This window comes from Eublepharis macularius, chromosome 5, assembly GCF_028583425.1.
Source record: "Eublepharis macularius isolate TG4126 chromosome 5, MPM_Emac_v1.0, whole genome shotgun sequence".
NCBI classification, from domain to species: domain Eukaryota; kingdom Metazoa; phylum Chordata; class Lepidosauria; order Squamata; family Eublepharidae; genus Eublepharis; species Eublepharis macularius.
Genome location: NC_072794.1, coordinates 139,542,799 through 139,566,092, shown reverse-complemented (window position 1 = coordinate 139,566,092; position 23,294 = coordinate 139,542,799). Strand labels below are relative to the sequence as shown.

General features: G+C 42.4%; 1 protein-coding gene across 2 annotated transcripts in view; it reads left to right on the top strand.

Annotated features, from left to right (window-relative positions):
• The window catches only part of ARHGAP40 (Rho GTPase activating protein 40), a 75,504-nt gene extending 52,862 nt beyond the window's left edge, over positions 1–22,642 (top strand). For both annotated transcript variants that reach the window (XM_054981776.1, XM_054981775.1), the window contains exons 3-15: positions 2,181–2,401; positions 5,495–5,570; positions 5,958–6,118; positions 6,231–6,396; positions 7,036–7,127; positions 7,237–7,314; positions 7,576–7,735; positions 9,068–9,150; positions 10,736–10,942; positions 11,707–11,847; positions 14,536–14,696; positions 18,668–18,723; positions 20,042–22,642. In XM_054981776.1, the coding sequence (XP_054837751.1) occupies positions 2,181–2,401; positions 5,495–5,570; positions 5,958–6,118; positions 6,231–6,396; positions 7,036–7,127; positions 7,237–7,314; positions 7,576–7,735; positions 9,068–9,150; positions 10,736–10,942; positions 11,707–11,847; positions 14,536–14,696; positions 18,668–18,723; positions 20,042–20,148 (1,709 nt within the window). In that variant the 3' untranslated portion in view covers positions 20,149–22,642. The remainder of the gene's footprint in view (positions 1–2,180; positions 2,402–5,494; positions 5,571–5,957; positions 6,119–6,230; positions 6,397–7,035; positions 7,128–7,236; positions 7,315–7,575; positions 7,736–9,067; positions 9,151–10,735; positions 10,943–11,706; positions 11,848–14,535; positions 14,697–18,667; positions 18,724–20,041) is intronic.
• Positions 22,643–23,294: the final 652 nt, after the last annotated feature.

Genomic DNA, 23,294 nt, shown 5'->3' with positions numbered 1-23,294 from the left:
CTTTGTAGTTGTACGCTGGGTATACAGGCTGTGCTTGGGTATAATGTGTTGGATTTGTACTTGTGAAACTCTGGTTTGCAGCTTGTTAAAATCTTGCTGGCGCTACTTTGTTTGTTTTAAGGAAAAATCTGACCCTGCTTTTAAAACGTAGTCACTAATTCACAGGTAGTGTCTGGTTTGCTTTCTCAGCAGGAAGGATTACAAGGTGTCGAGAAGTCATTTCCTGCAGCTCTGTGCCCTAAGGAGTGCTGTAGGGCTGGCTAGACAGAAGATGGGAGGAAATTAAAATGGTTCCAGGAGGTAGCTACCTCTTGATAGTTGTAAAAGGAAGTGAGAAATAACAGCTAGAGACGTTGCAGAATGAATTCAAGTAGTTCTTATATGGAACCACTAGGTGTCACTGCACATTGCCCAGTATCTTTATCCCTGTGTTTCCCTTAAGAAATATTTTGCAGATCTACAAGGGCCTTTGAGTGCAGTTGAAGTGTTTATAGAAGCAATGGCTAATCTGTGGGGAGGCGTAAAGTCATTGATAATCAGCTCTTCAAAAGTGAAATGATAGGTGGAAAGCAGTTTGGAGGAGTGAAATTCCATTCTCAAAAGAGATGAGTACATGCATAAGCCCATACACCATTATCCTTTCTGGATCTTCTTGATTGAAAAGATGGGGGGACCCTAAATCAATAAGTGAAACCTCAGACATGCTGAGTATAGTTCAGAGGTGCAAAGTATAAAAAATGCTTTGCATACCTCGGTCAGTGGATCCTATGAACTGCAAGTAGTTGCATAAGAAGATATTCCCTATACCCCCCCATCTCCCCCCAACCCTGTGTGTACCCCCAAAATCAACGCTCAGGATCAGGAGAGTGCTGTAAATGAAATGCCATGTGGCACAGAAGAGAGAGGAAAAATCATCTCCTCCTTTTCATTTAGCAGAGGACGCTCATCACAGCAAGCTCTCCACTTTCAAAAGGAGAGGTGGGTGATTAGAGTACAATACTGTAAAGTTGGTCGATTGAAGTATACACATATTTCAAATAAGCAGATGAGGCTGAGATGATCTAATTTGCATAAGGCCGGCTAGTGGTTCACGATAGAGGTAAGGTTCCAACAGGAGACTTGAGGTTTGTAGTTCAGGCTTCAGGCTTGTAGCTCATGCGGCACCATCTCCTTTGAGACTCTTCTGGGGTTAAAAGTTGTCCATTCTGCTTTCCTGAGAATGTGTTGGTTGTTTATTGATGGAATATTTTCTGCTCCTTTGACCAAAAATGCCCTGTGTATAAGGGGGTGGGCAAGTGAGTCTCATTATCATTTTGAAAAAGCACAACTGTCCTTGGCAGGTACAGATTTCTCTGCTGCTGGTTTACTACCTGGATAGGAAACAAGAGGCTTTTTATAATACTAGTTTTCCTCGGAGAGCTCCGTCCCTTGAAAAGTTTGCTTGTTTTACATGTGAAGTTTCCCACTAGAGGCGTGTAATTTGGTAGCCAGTGCAGTTGAGGCCTCTTTTGCATGTGTTGTATCTACCTGTTCCTCATATGAATTGTCCACGATGACTGCTTGCTTACTTGCCTTTGAACACCTCCAAAAGGGCAGGGGGGAGGTCTTCAGGCATCTTGTTCCAGCTTGTATGACATTAGAGCTGACATCTTTCCCCCCCTTTCTTTTTTCCTTGAAAGGGAGTGGCGGTAGTTCAGGGGGAAAGCTCAAGCATTGCATCTCCAGTTACAGAGGGTCTTGTGTGCCAGGGCTGAGACTTTGGAGAGTTGATGTGTGTCAGAAGAAACACTGCTGTTCTGGATGGACCAACGATCTGACTCAGTGGAACAGCTTTATACTTCCATATAGTTTGTCACCCTTGATTTTTAGCAGCTGCACGATAGACAGAACTTCAGCATACTTCCATTGCTGCATCTCTATGCTCGGAAAAGCTTCTCTGGAAATTGTGTCTGTCATGTAGCTGTCAAAAACACAGAATATTTGTTGGCAAAAGAAAAGTGGCACCCTTCCCAAGATAAAGGAAAAACCCTGCCTCAGGCCTAGGAGCAGGACAGAATGGCTCACAAGGCCCTTCTAGGCTTACAGTCTTTGGAAATAAACAGAAGTTCTATATGTTCTTGCCTCTCTGATCCACTCTGTGTTCTGCAGCTCTCATGTTGTTTCCTAACCTTGCCTTCCAGAGGGGGAAGCAGAAGCCGAATGGCTGCAGGATGCTGGGCTGTCGGACCTGATTGGGGACCACACCGCAGAGAACGGCAATATTGTCCTGCTTTCCACTTTGACCAAGACCCAGACTGCAGCTGTGCAGCGACGGCTGGATACTTACACCCGCTCTCGGCGAAAGAAGAACAAGCAGCCTGTCCGTGACGTTAGAGACATCTTTGGAGTAGTCGGCTCAGGGGTACGTTGCTTTCTCTGTTCCTGTCCATAATAGCTCCCCACCCTCCTGTCAACTTCCTTGTTCTGTGGAGAAGTTTGATCCTGAATTAATAAAATTAACTAAAATAAGTTGTTACAAAGCATCTTACTAAATCCAATCGTGCGGTCCAATATCCACAGTTAGAAGTGGTCCATACTATAGGCTAACCTGCATGAGTATGGGCTGTCTTCCCTTCCTTGTCTCCCCCCCCCCACCTGCTCACTTAACAAGTAATTGAAACTTTGCAAGAGTTCTTCAGATTGAGTATATTTTTACATAAAAGGAAAGCTGAAGCACAGAAAAGGGAAAAATAGTATGCCCATTATCCCGGAAAAGCACAGGCTGTAGCTAATGATTATAACTGATTTTCTAATATTGTAGCTGATAGGAGTTCAGAATTTTATAGTTAAATCTTGTCTCTGCAAAATACTGTAAGAGCAGCAAAATAACCACAATACCACAATTTTATACTTAAATCTTGTCTCTGCAAAATACTGTAAGAGCAGCAAAATAACCACAATACCGATCAGATTCAGACTTGTGCTTTCTTCTTCTTTCTTGCATGCAAGTGATGTGTGTGCATGTCTGTGCAGAAGACAAAAAAAAAGCCAGGGAAAGGTCATAACTCAGTAATAAAGCACATACTTTGCATAATATCCCAGGTTTAATCCCTGACATCTCCACTGGGTCTTGGTTAGCAGTACTAGAAGAGACTTCAGCTTGTGGCCTTGAAGGCAGTAACTTGAGGCCAAACTTTGCATTGGGTATCTGTGATAGCAGGGCTGGGAAAGATCCTTGCCTGAGACCTTGGAGAGTCACCACCAGAGTCGACACTGCTGTACAAGATGGGCCAGTGGGTGGACTCTGCATAAGGCAGCTTCATATGTTCCTATGAGGAGTTTCAGTTTTGCTGTCTCAAAAGAGTTTACGCTGTTAAGTTTATTTAAATATGCATAGTGCCAAACCCTCAGTTCTGAAATAAGTGCAAGATAACTTGCGCCTTAAAACAAAAGCTGCCGCTTTAGTGTTGCAAGGAAAGCTTGTCTTGAATTCTTGTGTTTTGCTCTTCTGCTCACACACCTATATCAAAATAGCTTTATTAAAAAAACATTTGCCCTTGTAGTTGCAGCACTACCTATTTAAAATTTGTTTTTGCTGATCGAACAGATGATGTTACCTATTAGCGCGGAAGCAAGCTCTGGTCCATTCGACTGCAGCTGTGATCTGTAACTTACAGGCCATCAAAAACACCGCAGTGTTTCTTTCTTGGTTAAACATGGTAGTATCCTTGTCAGAGGCTTCACTTTATTCTTCAAAGGTTTTGCACCCCCCCCTTAAGTGCCTTCTCACTCCACCGTCTATTTTTATCTCTGAGAACAACCTGATGGTCTAGCTTAGCCTTTTCTACCCTTGCACACACCCTGATTGCTCAGTGATTCTACAAAGTTTTTTTTGAAAGCCTGCAGTACTTTAGCATTGTGTGGCATGCCCGGTGTGCAACAGTCCATGCCTGCTGAGTTGCTGGGACGTCTCAGAGTCGGATGATTCTGCTTCACTTCTGTTGACTTGGCCCTGGTTGCTTTTCACTCTGGAAGCTAGGTTAACCTTGCAGCAGAAAGCCAGCCAAGCTGGTTTATTGTTCATGTGTCTGTTGCTTTCCTATCCAAAGTGGAGCTCTGCCTTTCACATGGAAAGGGCCAAGTTGTATGGGTGGAGCAAACCTTTGCCCACGCTTGGCTAGTCTTTAATATCAGAAATGAAACAGACTGGCCAGAAAAGTATTTGAGTGCACATGGGGAGGTGAAGCAGGGGCGTGCTCAGCTCCCATGCATGTTTTGTTGTAAAGAGTAGAGCCTCCCCTCTCATGTTTTGAGACATGAATGGTGAATAAACAAACGTGGCTGCTCTGCTGTGTCGAATTCAGCTCAGAATTGCATCTGAACCAGAATTTAGCAAAAAATCTTGTTCTGAGTTCTTGGGCTATATCCCTACTATTACTAATAGGCGGGAATTGCCCAGATATGTGCAGGGTGCCTTTCTGTTAGCATTGGGCAACTCTACATTGAATTGGGGGGGTTCCAAGTTGGCAGGTGAACCTTTCAGGAGGCTGGATTTCTTAGTCCCCTTTTTCATGTGAAATTGTACCTGGATACTGAGTTGCCATAAAAAACGAGTCTAGCTGTTTGCCTGAATTGTTAACCTCTGTCTGACAATCGCTGTAACTGGCTGCCAGAAGCAGTTTTGAAGGTGAGGGATACAATTGCCCTCTCCCCAAAGCAGGTGTTCAGTAGAAACAAAGTTGTGGGTTGTGCTGAGTTTGCCCGTGTAAAACCACTGTGTGAGCTGCAGCAGTTTAAAGGGTATTGATTATCTAGGACAGTCGCCTGCAAAACAATGAAGTGGCAAGAAGTTTAGTGTAGATGCACCTTGATTCTCCCAGAGAATAAGTTTTTTCAATCTTAAGCAAGTCTACTCAGAAATCCTATTTATTCAGTGGGGCTTACTCCTAGGAAAGCATTCTTAGGATTGCAGCTTTAAAGACTTGTTCATATATGCACAAGGCATTGCTTGATTTTTGCAGTCTGGTGGTGTACTTGCATGTGTGAATGAGCTGTCATTGACAGAACTAGCATCATGGTGAGAGGCGGTGGCTCAGGAGTAGAGTGTCTGTTTTGTATGCAGAAGGTCCCAGATTTAACCCCCGGGTTCTTGAATTAAAGGGATCAGGGAGTGGCTGTTTTGAAAAACCTCCACCTGAGACCCTGGAGAGCCACTGCTAGTCACAGTAGACAATACTGGCCTTGATAGACCAATGATCTGACTCAGCATAAGGCAGCTTCATGTATATACATGCAGAACGCTTGTATTACCCAATGCAATCTTAAAAGGCAATGTGTTTAACCAGAGTGATTTATGCATAATAAAGAACTTTGTCTTTTCAGGGCTTTTTTCCCTCCTTTACAAATGGTAGGGCTTCTTGATTCATTGTCATCATGGCTTAGGTTGTAGTTCATCTGTCCTACTGTATAGATTCCTCGGCATATGATTTTGTTTGTGTTCTCTGTCCCCGTCTAGGAGACTGAACCAGAGCTGGGCTCAGAAATTGATCGATTGCAACATAGGTCTGCGTCATCCAACAACAATCAGAAATGTAAGGAGAAGACTGTCCTGTGGTTAGAGAGAGGGAATATATTCTTTGGAAAGCAGTTTGGGGCCCCATGTAGAGTAGCTCTTCCTTCCAAAATACTTGGTGCATATGTGAAAGAAATTGCAATAATTGTGTCCCATGCGAGCAAGCTAGATGGCCTCTGGGTGTATATAAATAAAATGTGGTAGCGGGTTACAACGGCACAGGCTCTCAAAATTGATTGAACTGGGCAGTAATCCCTTGGGGGGAAAGGCAGCCCCCTAAACTGAGCATAAGAGTGGTGGTATCTTTCAGCTGTTGATAATGTATTCAGATTGATTTTTGTTGCATATACAACTTTATATCACATGATTTGTGTTTTTCTTCTTTTTCTAAACAACTTTGTTTTAGCTGATGCAACGGGAGTCCCAGACTTCCCATCTCCATTGAGGGGCTCTGGAAAAGAAGAGATATTCAACACCGAAATTGCTTATTCAGAGCAAGCAGCCATCCTGCTCAAAGGCTCATTCCCAAGGGAATCCAGACGGATCAAGGATGAGAGTTCTTTACCTGTAAGACATCTTACCCCTTCTTGAAATGTCTGAATTCACACCGAAACGAGAATGTTATCAATGCTAATTTTAAAGGGTCATGCTGAACTCTTCTTTCCTTCTTTTGGGTTAGAAATTTAAGATCCCCAAGGGCAGGCTGGGAGTGACCAGAATAGGAGATTTATCACCGCAGGATATGAAGAAGATCCCCACATTAGCACTCATTGAGCTAACTGCGCTTTGTGATGTCCTAGGCGTAGAGCTGAAGAGAAACAAGGCGGTAAAACGGAAGGCCACAGGTAACCCCACTTCCCCTCCTTTTAGTTGGATTCTTGGCACCAAGTGATTCTTGTCATTGATTAAACTAGCAAGAAGGAAAATTGGTAGACTTTCAGATTTGAAAGTAAATCTTCTTTAGGCTGCAGTCTTTTCTTAAAGTGTAGATGTGCCCATTCCAGCTGGCAGAAATCCAGCTGCCTTCTGCTGAGTCAGATCATGTGTCTATCAGGGGAGCATTTGCTTATTTGAGTGGCAGGTGTTCTCCAGGGTCTACTGCCTGTTACTTTTAGTTGAAGATGTCAGGAATTGAACCTGGGATTTTCTGCTTCCAAAACACTGAGCCCCTCCTACCTGGATGCAGTAGCAGCAGAGGATTCTCTCAGGCCATACGCTTGCTATCTTTTTGGGGAAACTACTTTTTGGAAGAACCGGTAGAATGGCACACACTGTGGGGTGTGTGATCGGAACTTCAGATGAGCACAATTTGAGAATCTCCAATGAGAGAGTTTTTGTTTTAACTTTTGCTGCAATAAAATGGTCATGCCAATTCACCCTAATGATGATTTGATGCTTTGCTTTTTATCATACTGCAGATCACTTATTTGAGATTAATTTTGATTGATGAAAATTTGTAATGACTGACATATACTTCATTGCAGAGAACAAGCTCTTTGGGGTTCCACTTGGCACTTTGCTAGAAAATGATCAAAAGCGTCTCCCAAATACCAAAGTTCCATTGATTCTGCAAGCAGTAAGTTAATTTCCGAACTCCCTATGGTTGTCGCGGTCAGAATGATTCTTTACTGTGGATTTTACTGCAGAGCCTTTCTTTTGAGAGTGGATTCAATTTTGCTTCCTAGTTGCTGTCCTGTTTGGAAAAGAGAGGGCTGGACACAGAAGGAATCCTGCGAGTCTCAGGATCACAGACCCGTATTAAGGTACAGTTTTATTTTCTCAAAATAAAAGTGCAATAAAAGTTCCAGTACATAGGAAGAGTTGCTTCAAAAGCATTTTGGCCCTAGATAAAGCGTAAAGGAGGGTGGCTGCAAGCAGAGAGGACCCCTCCTTTTGTTGTGTGTCTGTCTTTTTGAGTTTTTTTCTTTCACTAGTGCTTTATTTTTTTCAAAAAAAATATGCCAACTCTGCCATCTTCTCAGGAAGTCATTTATTTTTCACTCTCCCCTTTATTTTTTCTTTAGAGTCTGGAACAAAAGCTAGAAAGCAGCTTCTATTCTGGCTTTTTCCAATGGGATGAGGTCCACCAGAATGACGTGTCTGGCTTGCTGAAAAGGTTCATCCGGGAACTCCCAACTCCTCTACTGACAGCAGAATACTTGCCTGCCTTTGCAGCTGTGCAAAGTAAGCTCTTGGCCACAGAGAATGGCCTGTGTTATCTTGAGCACTAGAGCCTTGTGACTCTTATTTGAGGGTCAGTGTGGTGTAGTGGTTGAAAAGGGGATACCCCTGTCCTTGAAGGAGAACTTAAATGGTGTTGTGCAAATCATTATTTCTGAGCCTAATCTGATTTCTCCACCATCAGCTCTACTGAGAAAAAGCAAGAGAGAGATGTAGTTGGTGCTCCCTTTTAAGTAGACTTTTGTGTATGGTGCTGTCCATGCACATTTCTGTGTTCAAATAATCACAATTGTTTGTACAGTGGCAGGAGTTTGCATTCTCTATTACCTGGGCAAAATATTCTGCCTGTTCCTTATAGGGTTCTCCTTCCTGAATCTGCACTCTTTGGGTTTTTTTACTGGAATCTCCACAATTCGTTGGATTTACCAAAAGTGGGTTCCTAACTATTCAATGCCGCACGGAAGCTATGTGAATTTTAAGTAAGCATTTGTGCTTTCTTATAACTCAGTCAATGTAAGATTTCTGCACCACATAGATTTCTTCCTGTGCAGCAGTTGCAAAATTGGAAGAGGTTCAGTGGTAGAGCATCTGCTCGGCTTGCAGAAGGTCCCAGGTTCAATCCCTGTCATCTCTAGTTAAAAGGAAGAGGTAGGAGGTGATGTGAAAGACTTCTGTCTGAGACCCTGTAGAGTCGCTGCTAGTTTGAGTAGACAATACTGACCTTGATGGACTAGTGGTCTGATTCAGAATAAGGCAACTTCATGTGTCAAATAAATGTGGTATGGTTGAAAGTTGGCCAACTGTGCTTACAGAGGATTAATCTTATAGGAAGTAAATGTGAGATGCAGCAGCTTTCTTCCTTGCATAGTGCTCTTTGGTTGTTTTAGGAAAGGTTCCAAAGTTACCCAGATCGGCAAAGACTCCACCCTACCGGAGTTGCCATTCTCACTTTGTGTAGAGCAATCCAGGAAGATCAAAGGTGGCATGTGAGAATTCTCAGTTGGCCTGTCCTGCCTTATCTAGCTAAGGGTGCCAGAACTGAGGGTACTGTGATCCCCCAAATCCTGGAACTAGCATTGTTGTTGGGGTATTGCCTTAAAATTGGCAGATGTTTTATGTCCATGGAGATGTATTTAGGCATGGAAAATCCCATTGGACTTTGGATAGCATAACTTCATCTCTTTCATGTTGCCCAGAAAATTCAGTAGTCTAAAATTAAATCTTGTATTTTGTATATTTTCCTTCGAATTCCCTAATGTGGCTCTGGAAAGTTTCACTGTCTGTAGGAGCAAAAATCATGTTGATGTATAATTTGGATTCTTCCCTTCACTACAGATATCCCAGACTTGAAACAGAGGTTGCAAGCTTTAAATCTGCTCATTCTGATTTTGCCAGAGCCCAACCGAAACACCCTGAAGGTAATAAGCAGCCACCTCCTACATAATCCTTTGTCCTTGTATCTATTTGGGTAGACATGACTCAAGCAAATTCTGTGTCTATAAATTAGGAAAGCTGCCAAGACTCAATAGCAGAACGTATGTGTGCATGCATTGATCTTTAGCCTTCTCAGACCTGGGAACCACCCTTAATCCCCAGATGACAGCATGCAACTGACTGATTGCAAGCATGTGACAGGAAGTCACATGGAAAAGAAGGAGTCTGAGTTATGACCTCACTGGTGGAATGGGAGGAACTCTGCACCTTATGGGCACATATGAACCAATGGATGAGGGCTGAGCATGGTTGGGATATACCTGGTTGGGGGGGCGGGGGAATGAAGGCAAAGCATAACTTCCACACATGTGTAGAGTGTTATTTATGTAAAATATTTATATATACCCTTCATTCTCTCAGGCATCCCAGGACTCAAGGACTATGTCAAAACAAACATTAAAACACAATAAAAACCAGACTAAACATAGCTTATTCCCCAAGCAGCAGAGCATTCTCCCCCTTTGCCAACAGTATAGGTCCAATTGGTGAGCTAGGCAGTGAAAAGAAAAGAAGTCAAGGGAAAGTGTTCACTGGGCAAAGGGGAAGGGTAGTCTTCGCATCTTTCTGTGTTAAAATGAAACCTCTGTACTACCAAATGACCTGGTCTCACCATCTTGCTGCTTCTCTCAGCTGTGTGCAAAGTGAAGCATGAGGCATGGCACTATTACTGTCTCTACCCACATGCAGCAGGTCTGTCCAAAAAAATTGCAAAATAACCAGTGCTTCCATAGCAGCTTGCAACCCAGCAAGTGGTTATCTGTGACCCACTTAAGGGTTATCTGTGACCCATGACTTGAAGTCCACTAGGCCGGAGCCTGCAAACCAAATCAGAAATGCCAACACGGGAATGGGAAATGGATGCTCTGACTTATATGTCAGGTTTTGAGCAGTCATCACCCAAGGAAAGGAAATACAGGTGGATTCGAAATCAGGTTAGTATAGGAAGGCAAAGAAGTAGGCTTGGAGCCAGCATGGTATATTAAAATACAGGCTATGCAAGAAATGCCTGGAAGGTATTTTATAATGCAGTAGAGCAGAGAGATGTTGGCTTTTTGCTGCACTGTGCTCAAACTTGCAGCAACAATATAAGTTTGAGGGACTTTGAATTAGACTGGGTAATTACACAGGCCCAGCTTTGAGCTCATTATCAATACCATTTGTTTAGATTAAAATGGCCATTGGTCATTCACCATTGGCCTTGCACCACTGCCACGGCTGTAGAGTAAGGACTTGCCTGTGTGAATGGTGTGGTCAGACTGACAAATTCCCCACAGCCTTGGGATCTGTGTTAAGGAGTTGCAGTGCCCTGGCATGAGAACACTTTTAACGTGCAAAGCGTTCTGCTATCTTAAAAGAGCTGGTAATACCAAACAGTACACATGAATCTCTTGCAGATGCAAATATTCCAGGGGAAAAGACATTGTCAGACTTTCTGCATTTTTAAGCTCAAGTTGACTAGGGTTTGGTACTGGTAATTTGACCAGGAAGATCTCTTTCCCCCCTTTTCAGGCTCTGTTGGAGTTCCTGAGGCAAGTGGTTTCCAGAGAGAAAAAGAACAAGATGTCTCTTTGGAATGTTTCCACGGTCATTGCTCCAAACTTGTTCATGCACAAGGGGCTGCCGAACAAGATCCCAGAGGGGAAGGAAAAACAGCTGGCGGAAGGGGCAGCAGATATTGTGCGGATGATGATCCACTATCAAGATTTGCTCTGGACTGTAAGTCTCTGAAATTTGGCATTTGAGTTTCTTGCATCTGTAAACAGAAGAAAAGTTACTGGTTAAAAGGGACCTTTCATTTTTAAAATGGCAGCCCTTCACCTTTAATGTCTTCCATTAGCAATACCCACAAAAAGCTAAATGTGAAAATGCTAAAAACCTGTAAAGAACTAGAAGTTGGCAGAGTATTGCAGATATTCAGTGGATAATGCTAGCTGGCAGAAGTCTAGAAACAAAAAAACCCACAATCCCTCTAATGGAGTTTTGATTCCTGGTTCAGTCTTGTAGCCGGTGGGTTTAGACATTAAGTTAATTGAACAGAACACACACACACACACAAAGGGTTTTGATGAAATAGCGCGAAAGGGAAGAGGGGAAGGGAGGAGGAGGACAAAAAGGAGCCCAGTCTTGGAGGAGCCTTAGAAGGGAGGATGAAGCCAATAGGAAGTGCCTTAAAATTAAAGATCGAGGATCTTAAATGTAGTAAAGGCAGCAAACCCACAGGGATGTGTTGCTACGGTAGAGATGGATTGAAACGGTAAGCTTAGCAAGAAGAAAATCACTGGATTGCCAATGGAACTGTCCCTCTCTGTTCATGATCAGGCTGCTGCTTTTACTCCGTGATAGGGATGTCTTCTGTTACACACCCCCAATCTTCATTGGAGAGTTTCAAAATAGTTTTGCAGTTCAGTTCTCTTGAGAGTGTTGCAGCATACGCCAGCCTGCGTTGCCTCTCAGTTCTTGTATTTTGTCATTCCTTTTAGGTAGCCTCTTTCTTGGTCACTCAGGTGCGAAAACTGAATGAGAGCAGTAGCAGAAAGTACCAATTCTACGACAGGAGGATCAAAAACCTGTTGAGGAAGATTCACACAGACAAGGAAAAGGCAGAAAAGAACCATGCTGAAGTGAGTAAGATCCTGCATCTCCCATCACATTCCTGCCTGAATAAAGGGCAGGACTGAAGTTGGCCATGGCCGCTCCCTTAATCACTTCAGTTCATAGTAGCCACCTGCTAAACCTGCACATGTTCAGGATTTCACATGCAAATGTTGGTGACTTACATGATTGGTTGGACATGAACTGGGAGTCAAAGATTTCTCCTCTGTCTACCATGGGTCTACCAAAGAGTCTCATCCTCTTGGAGAAACCCTCACACCACTGCCCTCACACACTCAGAAAATAAAGGAATGAGCTAACTTACTGATTATGAGAGTTAGTGAGGCAAATTTCTTAACCATTCTAGTGGTGTGTGTCTGAAGTGACTTTCAGGACCTACAAGCTAAGCATTCCGATTTGAAATCTTTGCTTGGCCAGGAATTCACTGGCTGACCTTAGGCAATTTTCTGTTTCTGTCACCTCTCTTTAAGATGAGTATCTCTTTAAGATGAGTATCTATCTTACAGGACCAGAGGAGTTAGCCGTGTTAGTCTGTAGTTGCAAAATAGTAAAGAGTCCAGTAGCACCTTTAAGACTAACCAACTTTATTGTAGCATAAGCTTTCGAGAACCACAGCTCCCTTCGTCAGATGCATGGCATCTGATGAAGAGAGCTGTGGTTCTCGAAAGCATCTGATGAAGAGAATTGTGATTCTTGAAAGCTTATGCTACAATAAAGTTGGTTAGTCTTAAAGGTGCTACTGGACTCTTTACTATCTTACAGGAGTGTTGTAAGGAGTTCTGAGGTAATGTGAAGCACTTTGAGCTCTCAGTACATATTTAATTTCACAGATTTATATTTATAGCTGTAGTTGTGGATCCTGAAATTTCAGCGTAACTAAATTGTTGCCTGTGCCATGAAGTAATTTCAACACTTTTGCAGTATTAATCTGTGTTCTGTTGCTGCTTCATGTTCTAGAAGAAATCCATGTTGTGGGTTTTATGTAATGGGCGCACAACCCTTTGATCTCCGTACTGTGGTTTGGATCCCTCTGAGCACTTCCATGGACAGATGGATTTCTGTCAGCAGGGTACCATTCCCCTCCCCAGCAGTGGTGCTCCAGGAGGGCAGGGGTGCTGCAGCTGCACTGGGAGGCAAGAAAGTTATACTCCACTGGGGGAAATCCTTCCATCAGCTGAAATGCCATGGTGGATTCAGCCCTCTGTTTAGATTCGTCACAGCACTATCCTGTTAAATCTAAGGGCTCATATACAGGTCAAAATGTTTTATTTGTTTGATATGTTTATGGTACTGACTTTCTGCCATTGCATTCAAGGTGGGTTTACAATTTAAAATAACACCTGCAATATAATATGCCTGTCCTATTAAAGGAAGAGAGACAGAAAAGCAAAGGTGCAGCAAACAAATTCAGGTTCATTGTTGTGGTCACATTGCAGTCCCACCATGGGTACTTTGCATGTGCTGGGCCTGCTGTTGGAGTAGCTTCTAGAGCTGTAAGGAAAGCTTGAAGTGCTCCCCAACTCCATTACATGCCTTGACTTTACACCCTTTTCCCAGTATAACTGATGTTCATCAAGTAGTCATCAATACAGTCATACATCCCTCCCTTCTCTCCATCTGTGAGCTTCCCTTTTGGGTTATCTTGATCCTTATGCTGAGGTCTTCTGCGGCAGCAAAGAGAGGACTGAGGGAAGATGTTCCCCCTCTCCCCTTGTGCTGGAAAAAGGACAGGAAAATTGAGGCCTACGTTGGGGTCCAGAAGTGCCTCAAGCTTTCTTTAGGGCTCTAGAAACCTCTCCTGTGGCCAGCCTGCCCATGTACAGTACCCATGTGGGACTGCACTGGTGACCACTTGATGAACATCACTTACAGGTAAGTGTGACTATGTTTACTCAGTAGCCAATGGTGTGTTGCAATAGACCAGTTGTAATAGCATGCAAGGTGATGCAGCTGTGAGGGAGGCCTGTGTAAGAGACAAGTACAGCTACTGGCTGTGTGAGTAAGTTCCTCCTTATGGTCTCCTGCCTCCATATTTTTCAGAATTGTGCAATTAGACCAAGCAAGGAATGGCCGACCTGTTCTTTGTTCTTTCCTCTATTAGTGCAGTAGAGGGAACTGTACATATCCATGCATAAGCTAATACTGAAACGAACAGCAGTGAGGCAGTCTTTCTCCTTTTTTGTCTTCACAAATCCAGCGTTTTCCTTTCCTTGGTACTTTTAAAAGTCCAGGGCCCCACAATCTTCCGGTTCTTTGCTCACGGTGACCTGGACCAGTTAGCTATCTTTTCTCTCTTCTGTTTGAAGTGCCTGAAATGCATCTATATATTTCCCACATCCCCCTTAAAACTAGGTAAGTTTCATGTCAACACTGAAACCTTTGCTTGCAACAAAGGAAATTTTTCATATGTAAACACTAGGGGGCACCCCTGCTTATCTTTCTCTATTCTAGTCCTGGACAAACATATGTCTGGCTTTATGATGATGAAAGAGGAATCATTTGATATTAATCATCATTACTTTGTATCTGTTGTGTCAAATCTGAGGAAGACGTGTGCACATAGTGGATACCCAGGGATGAGAGTATTTTAGAGTGGAGCACCCATTTTTCCCCACATGGTAGTATATTTGTGCGTGCTCATCATTACTTCCTTACTAGCATGTGTGTCTTTCCCTCACAACACCTTCATTTTTCAGCCGTCCAAAATAGTGAAAATCCAAGCTTCCCTGTTCCTGAAGGAGTCTCTGGAGGTTCACCTAAACAATGGCACCAAAGCTGCTGATGTTCTGAGGCAGTTCCAGAAGCACCTCTGTCAGAATGGCTGGAATATTGTCAACACTGTTAACCTCATCAAATGGTAAAAGTCCTCCTCCTAAGCTTATAAGAAAATCTAGCTTGGCTTTGTGTGCTGGTTTCTGCTACTGCAGTATGAAGAGAGCTATGTTGACTGAAAACTGGGAGCTGGTGTTGCAGGAGGTGGATCTATGGATTACTTAAAAAAAAGTCAGCATCCTCACCAAACTGCAGTTCCTGGGAAACTTTAAGAGGAGCCATAGGAACTACAATGCCAAGACCACAGCAATACAGCCCGGAAAACCCACAACAACCAGGAGCCATAGTGTTTAAACAGTTAAGGAACCAGTGCCGTTTCCACACGGCTTACCTTTTGTCGGGATACAACGTCTTCGCACGCGAAATCGCTCCAGGAAGACGTTGTTATTGCACGAGATCACGCTGCATCCCGGCAATAGGTAAGCTGTGTGGAAACAGCCCAGTATAGGTTTGTACTGTAGATATGCCATTTATTGGCCCTCAGTAAAAGCACTACTGTATTGTTTGTTTATTTGGAACACTTCTGTGTCACTTTTCCATAAAGTTATGCCCTTAGCTATGTCTTTGAATAGTTTCAAGTGGGTACCCATGCTGGTCTGCAGTAGGAGAGCAAGATTCAAGTCCAGTAGCACCTTAAAGACAAACAATATTTCCAGTGTATAAGCTTTGACTCTCGAAAGTTTATAATCTAGAAATCTTATTGATCTTTAAGGTGCTGGTGGACTCAAATCAGTCTCTGAGTATTGCCTCTGTGAACCCTGTCAGCTGCAACGAACAGAAATTCCTCCTTATCTGGCTGAAGAATCTGTTTTCCAAAAAAAGAAACTCCCCCTCCCCCAAAGCTGTTTAATTTTAACCAAATTCAGTCTGAAGGTTTTAAAAAAAATCTTGTGCTATATGTGGTTTGTTACTTAGGAAATTCATGTGCCACATCTCAGAGACTTGCTCAAGGCAGCTTACAAAGTAAAAACAATAAAATAATAAAAACAGGAACATAAACATTTATTGATAATGAAACATTATTCAGCTGCCTTAATGATATTCATAAAACATACTGTAGTCTAGAAGCAGACTATAAAAACAGCTTTAAACATCAAACCCCTCAATTACGTGTGAGTACAAAGAAATGTTTTAGCCTAGAAGACTGTTGCCAGACCAGCATCAAGGGGAAGGGTATTCCAAAGGCAAGGTGTTGAAAAAAACCTAGCTATTGTCCTCATCTACCTCCTCTCTGTAGGTGGGGCAGAGAGAACACGGCTTGGAAAGATGATCTTAACTAGCAGGTTAGATAGCAATAAGCAGTACGTGTGGCCAGAGGAGGGTGTAAGAGTTACCTATGTGTGTGGTGCCCTCAAGTCATAGCTGATTTATGGCGATTCCTGGTGGGGTTTTATGGCAAGAGACTAACAGAGGTGGTTTTCCATTGCCTGCCACTGCAACCCTGGTCTTTGTTGGAGGTCTCCCATCCAATTACTAACCAAGGCTGACCCAGCTTAGCTTCTGAGATCTGACGAGATCAGGCTCACCTGGGCTATCCAGGTCAGGGCATAAGAGTTACCTATGGTGTGTTTTTTCCTGGTTAAATAGCCATGCAGGTCCTTTATTTGGATCAGAGTTGTAGGAGAAGGGGAAGGGTGTACTTCTAACCTTAAGCCTGTTCCTCTTGAATTGCAATTTGCTTAGTTTTAGAAAGAATAAAGGCACTATAAGGCAATCTATAATTTTACCCTAATAGGACCAGCAGTGGCTGGCAGAAGAGAACACTTGGATTATGGAAAACTTTTTCAGGGAAAGAGTTAAATTCTCTCCCAGCATTGTCTGACTTTCTGCAGGGTTTTTTTTCTTATTCAAAGAATATTATTACTTGTTAAACATCATATTTAAGGCTTTGCAAGAGGGTCCTGAAAATGTTGGCTTGCAATTTATCTAGCTTGTGATAAAACCTAAAGTTCTGCTTTCAAGCTGAACACAAATGTTGATGTACTCAGTGACGTGTCCAGGAATTCCTTACCTGTAGCAACCAGGGGACTGGTCTGTTCTTGAGAGTGAATAGAGGCTGGAATGATCCCGTTGGCATGACTGCCTTGAATTGTTTTTCCTGAAAAAACATTACCATTCTTTAAAGAGTGCAAAAATACTTAGAAGAGGAAGATCTGTGTCTGAAATGCCAGCTTCTGGTTTTATAGGCTTCTTTCAGGTTTTTGAACTTTATTACAATTTTGCAGTGACTGAAGTTTGCTTTATATATTAAAATATTTATACCCTATCTTTCCCTTGTGTTTAAGTCAGCTCACAGTGCTAAAAATTTTAATGTTGATGATTCCAAAGAACACATGAATATCCAAAAGTTCATCATCCTATTTCCCATAATGGCCACTCCAACATCTGTCAGCCCTGTTGTTGACTGTTCCCCCACCATCGATTGGTGGTCAGAGGTACACTGCTTCTAAACATGGAGGTTTCATTATGGGTTATAGACCCATCCTCCTGTGAATTTGTCTCTTCCTCTTTTAATGTTTTTATATTTTATCTTGCTTCCTCCCCCCACTTTTTTGTGATGAGCTCAGGACAGCATATGTGATTCTCCTCTCCTCCATTTTTTCCTCACAACAGCCCTGTGACATAGGTTAGGACAAGAGAGGACGGTTGGTATAAGATCCCTCAATGAGTTTCATGGCTGATTGGGGGTTTGAACTTGGGTCTTCCAAATCCTAGTCTGAAACTCTAGCCACTGTGCTGCATGTAAGTTAGCTATCACTGCTACACAAATAATGGGTCTGCTGTGCAGCTAAGCCAGTTCAGCCAGTGGAATATTACATGCCTGGAAGCTGTATGTAAGCAGCTCTGAACTCTTTGGAGAAAGAGTATAATATAAGTGTAGTAAATAAAGAGCAAGGATATTATAGTCACATTTCATAATTATTACCTGAATACTGACTGCTTCAGAAAGAGAGGTTCTGTTTCTTCATCCATTTGTTCACCTGTACACAAGGGTGGTGGGTTTTTTTCTTCAGTAAATAAGTATAAATCTGCCTAGCAGAAGGTTAGAAAGAAGAGACTATTGGGAATGTCACAGTGGATTTGCAAGCATTAGCACAAATACTCTATTAACAGCTCCCGTCTCTGCTTAGGCCTGCAGTTTTCATTGGCGCAGTTGAACATCACCTGAAATAGTCTGGCTGAGTTGCAATGCTGCTGATATTGATTCTTTGCTTTGCTTTTGTTTTCCTCTTGAAAATTTAGGCATTTCCCAGAACTTGAGAGAACAGCGGCATATCTTACAGCAAATGCCTAAACAGTTTAATAATCATTTCCCTTTCCCCAAAGAATTGCAGGACCTGTAGTTTTGGGAAGGGTGGGTGCTCAGACCCAAACGTGGAGAAAGGGGGAGAAATGGGTATCTTTACTCCAGTGGAGCAGCCTGGATTACAGGTCTATTACTTTGGTAATAGGCCTGCAGTCAAGTTTGTAATCTATCTATAGAAAACGCTTGTCCTCTATGGCATTTCAGAAATGAAAGGAGTTTTTCTTTTATCACTTGAGATAGAGTGTGGGTGGATGGGGTCAGCTGTGCATATTTGTGCATGTTACAAGTTAGTTTGAGGCTCAGCTAAATGGGCTTGCATCTTGGAGGGAGGAATTTGAGGCAGGGGGTCTTTAGAAGAGAATTTTCAGATTCTTGCCTTGTCAAAGTAAAATTCCTAGGATTCTCTGTGTTTGCCACAGTTGTTAAATTGGTATACAATAAAAATAAATTTGTAGTATACATGTCTTTGATCTGTATAGCAGAGTTGTCTATAGGCCTAGCTCCTATTTCTGTGTGTGATCATTTTACCAAATCATCCTTTAAGGGTGCTCACCAGAACACTATTGACATGTATCATATTTATGAATGAGTCTGTCTAACAGACACGTCCATCTGTAAATTCAGATTGATATCTATAATTCTTAAGTCTCTTGGCAACGGAGTCAATTATAACTGTGTTCTTTTTGCAGTAGTGGGTCGGTGGAGTCAATGAACTTGCTCCTCTACGAAGTTGGTGGCAATATAAGTATGTGGATTTCAAATGCGGGCATTTTAACTGGGGAGAGATATTCTTGTGGGTTAAAGGGGCAGTGGGCCAGTTAAAGGGAAGAACTATTCCTGTAGCAGTAATTGCCTAACCTTGGAATTTTAACTACAGAGATGCTAGCAGACATGTCCATGTAATCACATGCATAGATGTTCTCCCGTATGGTGTGGCTTCCCTCTCCCTAAAACCAGCACACGAGCGGGAAGGAATTTAATAAAGGTGGAGGGATTAGTGAAGGTGGGTTAGACTTTCTGGTCTTTGACATTTCTTAAAAAACTTGTTTTGATGAACACTCATCTCTGAGCTGGGCTGGAGAGCAGGAGCTTCCAACAATGTGTTAAACACCATGGAGCATTGTTTCAAAATGGTGTCAGTATTGAGAGTGGTTGGGTGGGTATTCTGTTATTCATCACTACTTCTCCCCAAGAGCCTTAATTTTAACAAGAGCCTTCTAGTGCTCACTGTTTTTTTCTACAAAAGTATCCAATATATGATATAATTGATGGTCAGAACAGATGTGACCAACATCACAGATCTCGATCAATGAGTAAAATGTAAGGTGTGTGCATGTGTGTACCTGTGATTTAGATCAGGGCCACATGGGAAGAAAGGAGGGATTTATCTCTTTAACATCTACTTGGTTTTGTTAATCAAAACTAGTCATCCTAAAACTGTTTGCCTCTCAAAAGAAAAAGGGGTTAAAAAGACATGCCTTTTTAATTTAAAACTACTACTAATAGTAGTTTTCAACTAGTGAGAGCAAACAGGATTGAAGGGTTAATGTAATCAAGAACTGTGGTTGAGCGGTAGAGCATTTGGATCACGAGGTGCCACTGGAGCACTGGGGGATGCTCTTCCCTTCCTGGATGGCCCTGATCTGAATTGTGGCTATACTTTGTACAACCTAATAGAGGTCTGTGAGCTTCGTTGCACCTGTTTTGGCCCTGAGAAAGCGTGCTTGGGAAGTATTCCTCACACCCATTCCTAGCAGTTCACAAGTCCTTCCAGAACTTCAGGAGGCTGCCGGCATCTTACTGTCTTCCAACAGCTGCCCAGGCAAATAACTGTGGTGTAGGGCAAGATGTGAAGAGTGCAGAGGACTGTAATTGAAATCGTTCATATCGATCCTCTTTGTTTCTTCTTCTCCTTCATACCACAGTAACGTATTTTTGTTCAGCCTTTACACTCTTGGGAGGTTGAAACATTTGATAGTAATTCAGACATTCTTAGGCACAGGGTGGCTTGCTCAGCTTTCAGCTTTGGGAATAATTCTTCTAAATGTGCTTGCTTTCAACAGGTGAGCATTGCCTGGACCCAGACACATATCTCTTAGACCTGTACCATGTGAATCCTCATGCAGAATGGATTATAAGGCAAAACCCATCCTTTCCACGAACACTCTAAGGAAACCATCAGGACAAAGGAATCCAGCCACACACTATTGAACCCGGTGATCAAGGAAAATATCAGGGATAGCATGTGCTTGAGATATATTTTAAATGGGCCAATTGACTGTGTGGAAGTAGCAATTCATTTAAACTTCCATAACAGCTTGTAGACAATCAGGAGAACTTTAGGTTAACAGAACATATGTGGCATTTATGACTCTAAAAATGGCTTTCCAAGAAGAAGAGGAAGATGGGAAACAAAGAGAAGATGGTTGAAGAAACTGATGGGGATTGTCTAACTTTGAGATTTGATTCATTTACCAGAGAGTTTTCATATTGGATGACAAAGATACCAGGCTCATAGTCCGTTAACAACTATTGGTATTTGTGTCATAAAGTTTCTGCTTCCTGAAGGAATAGGACCTGTAGGATGTGTGCCGTTTTGTTTGTGTTTCTGAGGGGCTTAGATGACAATCAAACTGCCCAGAGCAGGGAAATGGTTCTGGGAATTTTGCCTTCAGAATGCCACTGTCCAAGTCAGTGGTGCTGAAATGTTATACAGAAACGATAGATTCTAATATTACTGTTCAATACATAAGCAGTTTTGCCATGACAAAGAAAAAAAAATTCTAGATCACTTTTCTACTTGGTCACACTAAACCGTCTCAGTATTATTGCTCTTTAATTAAACGTCTCTAGTTTCAAATTGGATTTTATATCTTGTGTGGCTTCCTAGGTAAATATTTAACCTTCATTATTAACTATTTGTAATACTTTTTTTTCTTAAAAAACTCCCAAGTAGAGGCTTTTTTCCCCTTCTCCACACCCTTAAGTTTTTTTAATACATAAAAGATAATGCGCAAACAGCTGAGCCATACGATGTTCTTATTCTTCATGTCTTTCATGTTGCTTTGGTATTGATTTTTTTAAAAAAACGCTGTTGTTGTCAGTATATTTATCAGTAACCTGTTTGAGTTTTGTTCAGTGGTTCCGGAAAATATGATGTGAATGTTGCTGTATTTGGATATTAACATCCTTTCCTCCATTTCTTTACCTCTTATGTCTCTTTTTAAAAAAGCCAAAACAACCATCAAAATGTGCAGAGAGTTTGTCAAAAATGATGGTTTTAAGTACTCTGTATTTAATCATTCAGTGTGTGACATCTTAAGCTGAGTCTATTTCGCTTTTGAAAGATCAATATGTGACACATCCTTAAGTCCTTTGTTACGTCATCTACTGACAAACTGGTATGTGTAGGACAACTGCAGCCTCTTCAGCATAGAATATCAACTATAGATTGCCACTAATATTATCAGAACAAAATTGTTAGAACAAAATCAGAAGATGCCACTTTAAATATGCTTAAAATAAATATACACACTCACAAACACATTGCAGGAAGCATGTTCTTTTGGGTGTTAGAGGGTTTAGAAGAGCCCTGTTAAAGTCTTCCTGGTTTGGAAGTGGGGCAACTAAAGATTAACTGCAAACATTATGATCGGTTCCTTAGGCTTAGAGAGAGGTTTTTGCATCTTCTTCCAAGTAATTTTTAATAGCATACACCCATCTACAATATAGGGAAAATTGGACAATTCAGGAAAAAGGGATTGTAGTTTGGGATTAATGTTCTTCCTTGCTATCCACATGAAAACTTAAGAGCATGTATTAGAGACCCAAATGACCATTTTCCCTTTCAAAAAGGAACTTTGGGAATATGCGATAGAAAGCTGAGAAGCAAAGCATGATTTAAAACTCTATGTGGAGAGGGGAAGGGATTGGATGTGGATAAGTTTGGAGCAGGGAGAGGGAAGACAGACAAAGGTATAGGGAGGCAGTAAACCATTTTGTTCCCTCCCTACTTCTCTGCTGTCAATCGTACCCTAGAAAGAATAGATACAGTCCATTTTCTAATGATAGAGAAGGTGTTAGGCTGGATGATGTACAGAGCAACGTTATGTAGAGTTACTCCAGCCTAAGCCTGTTGATTTCAAAGGGCGTAGACTGGAGTAACTCTGCATAGGGTTGTGCTGATAGACTATAATAACCTACAGGACTTCTGTATCCATCTGCTCTAGGGTGTGATAACATGCACCTGTGTTTACTACAAAATAACCTGTATTAAAGTTGCAACATGATAGAACATGAGGATCAGCATAGTAAGGAAATGTTTGTGCCCAGGAGGAAAGAGTGTGAAATGTGCCCTGGTACCCATAACAAGCCCAAGATACAGAAGGAAACACATGGAGCAGATCCTTGCTTCCTAAGGTATGAGAACTGCCTTGCACTGGTAGCACATCTTTTTTTAAAAAAAGATTTGTGATCGTGGTCAGTCTAAATGAAAAGATGAGCCCATAATGTCACTGAACTCCTTGGATGCTAACAAACCAACAGAGAATGAGCATTGCAAAAAATGGTGCAAGGGGATGAATAAAGGGACTAGAGTTATAGCACTTGACAGAAGGCACTGTGTAACCCCACACTTGTCCGTAGTACCAACATTTTTTGAATGTGTTTATTAGGGATGTGCGTTTCGGCATTCAGAATGCCGAAAGAATGCCGAAATAAAAGTGTTTCGGCTTCTTTCGGGGAATGCCGAAACGTTTCGGGGAATGCCGAAACGTTTCGGGTAGCCGAAAGAAAAAAGCCGAAACGTTTCGGGATTCTTTCGGCTTTCTTTCGGCTTTTCAATGGGAAAATGCCTCCGTCTTCCCGGACGTCTGGGGGAGGCATTTTCCCACCGAATAAGCCCAAAATTGGTGGGGACCTTCCTCTAACCCTTCTCTAACAACCACCCAAGTTTCAGACAGATTGGACTTTGGGGGGCCATGTTATGGCCCCCCAAAGCAGGTCCCCCCATCCTCCCATAAGAAAGCGAAGGAGCAGCATATTGTTAGCATGCTGCTGCTAATCTTCTTCATTATTTCCTATGGGGAAAAAATGAAGAAGCAGGCTTCCTTTGCCAGGGGTGGCATTTTGCATGCAAAATGCCCCCTCACCCTCAGGGGCCCTTCTCCCACCCCTCCTCCCACCCCCCACCAAGGCTCAGCCTGCTCCCACTTGGGGGGGCCATTTCATGGCCTCCCCAAGTAGGTGCTCTAATCTCTACCACTGACAGCTGGGGGAGGCTTGTGTTGCCAGGGGTGGCATTTTGCATGCAAAATG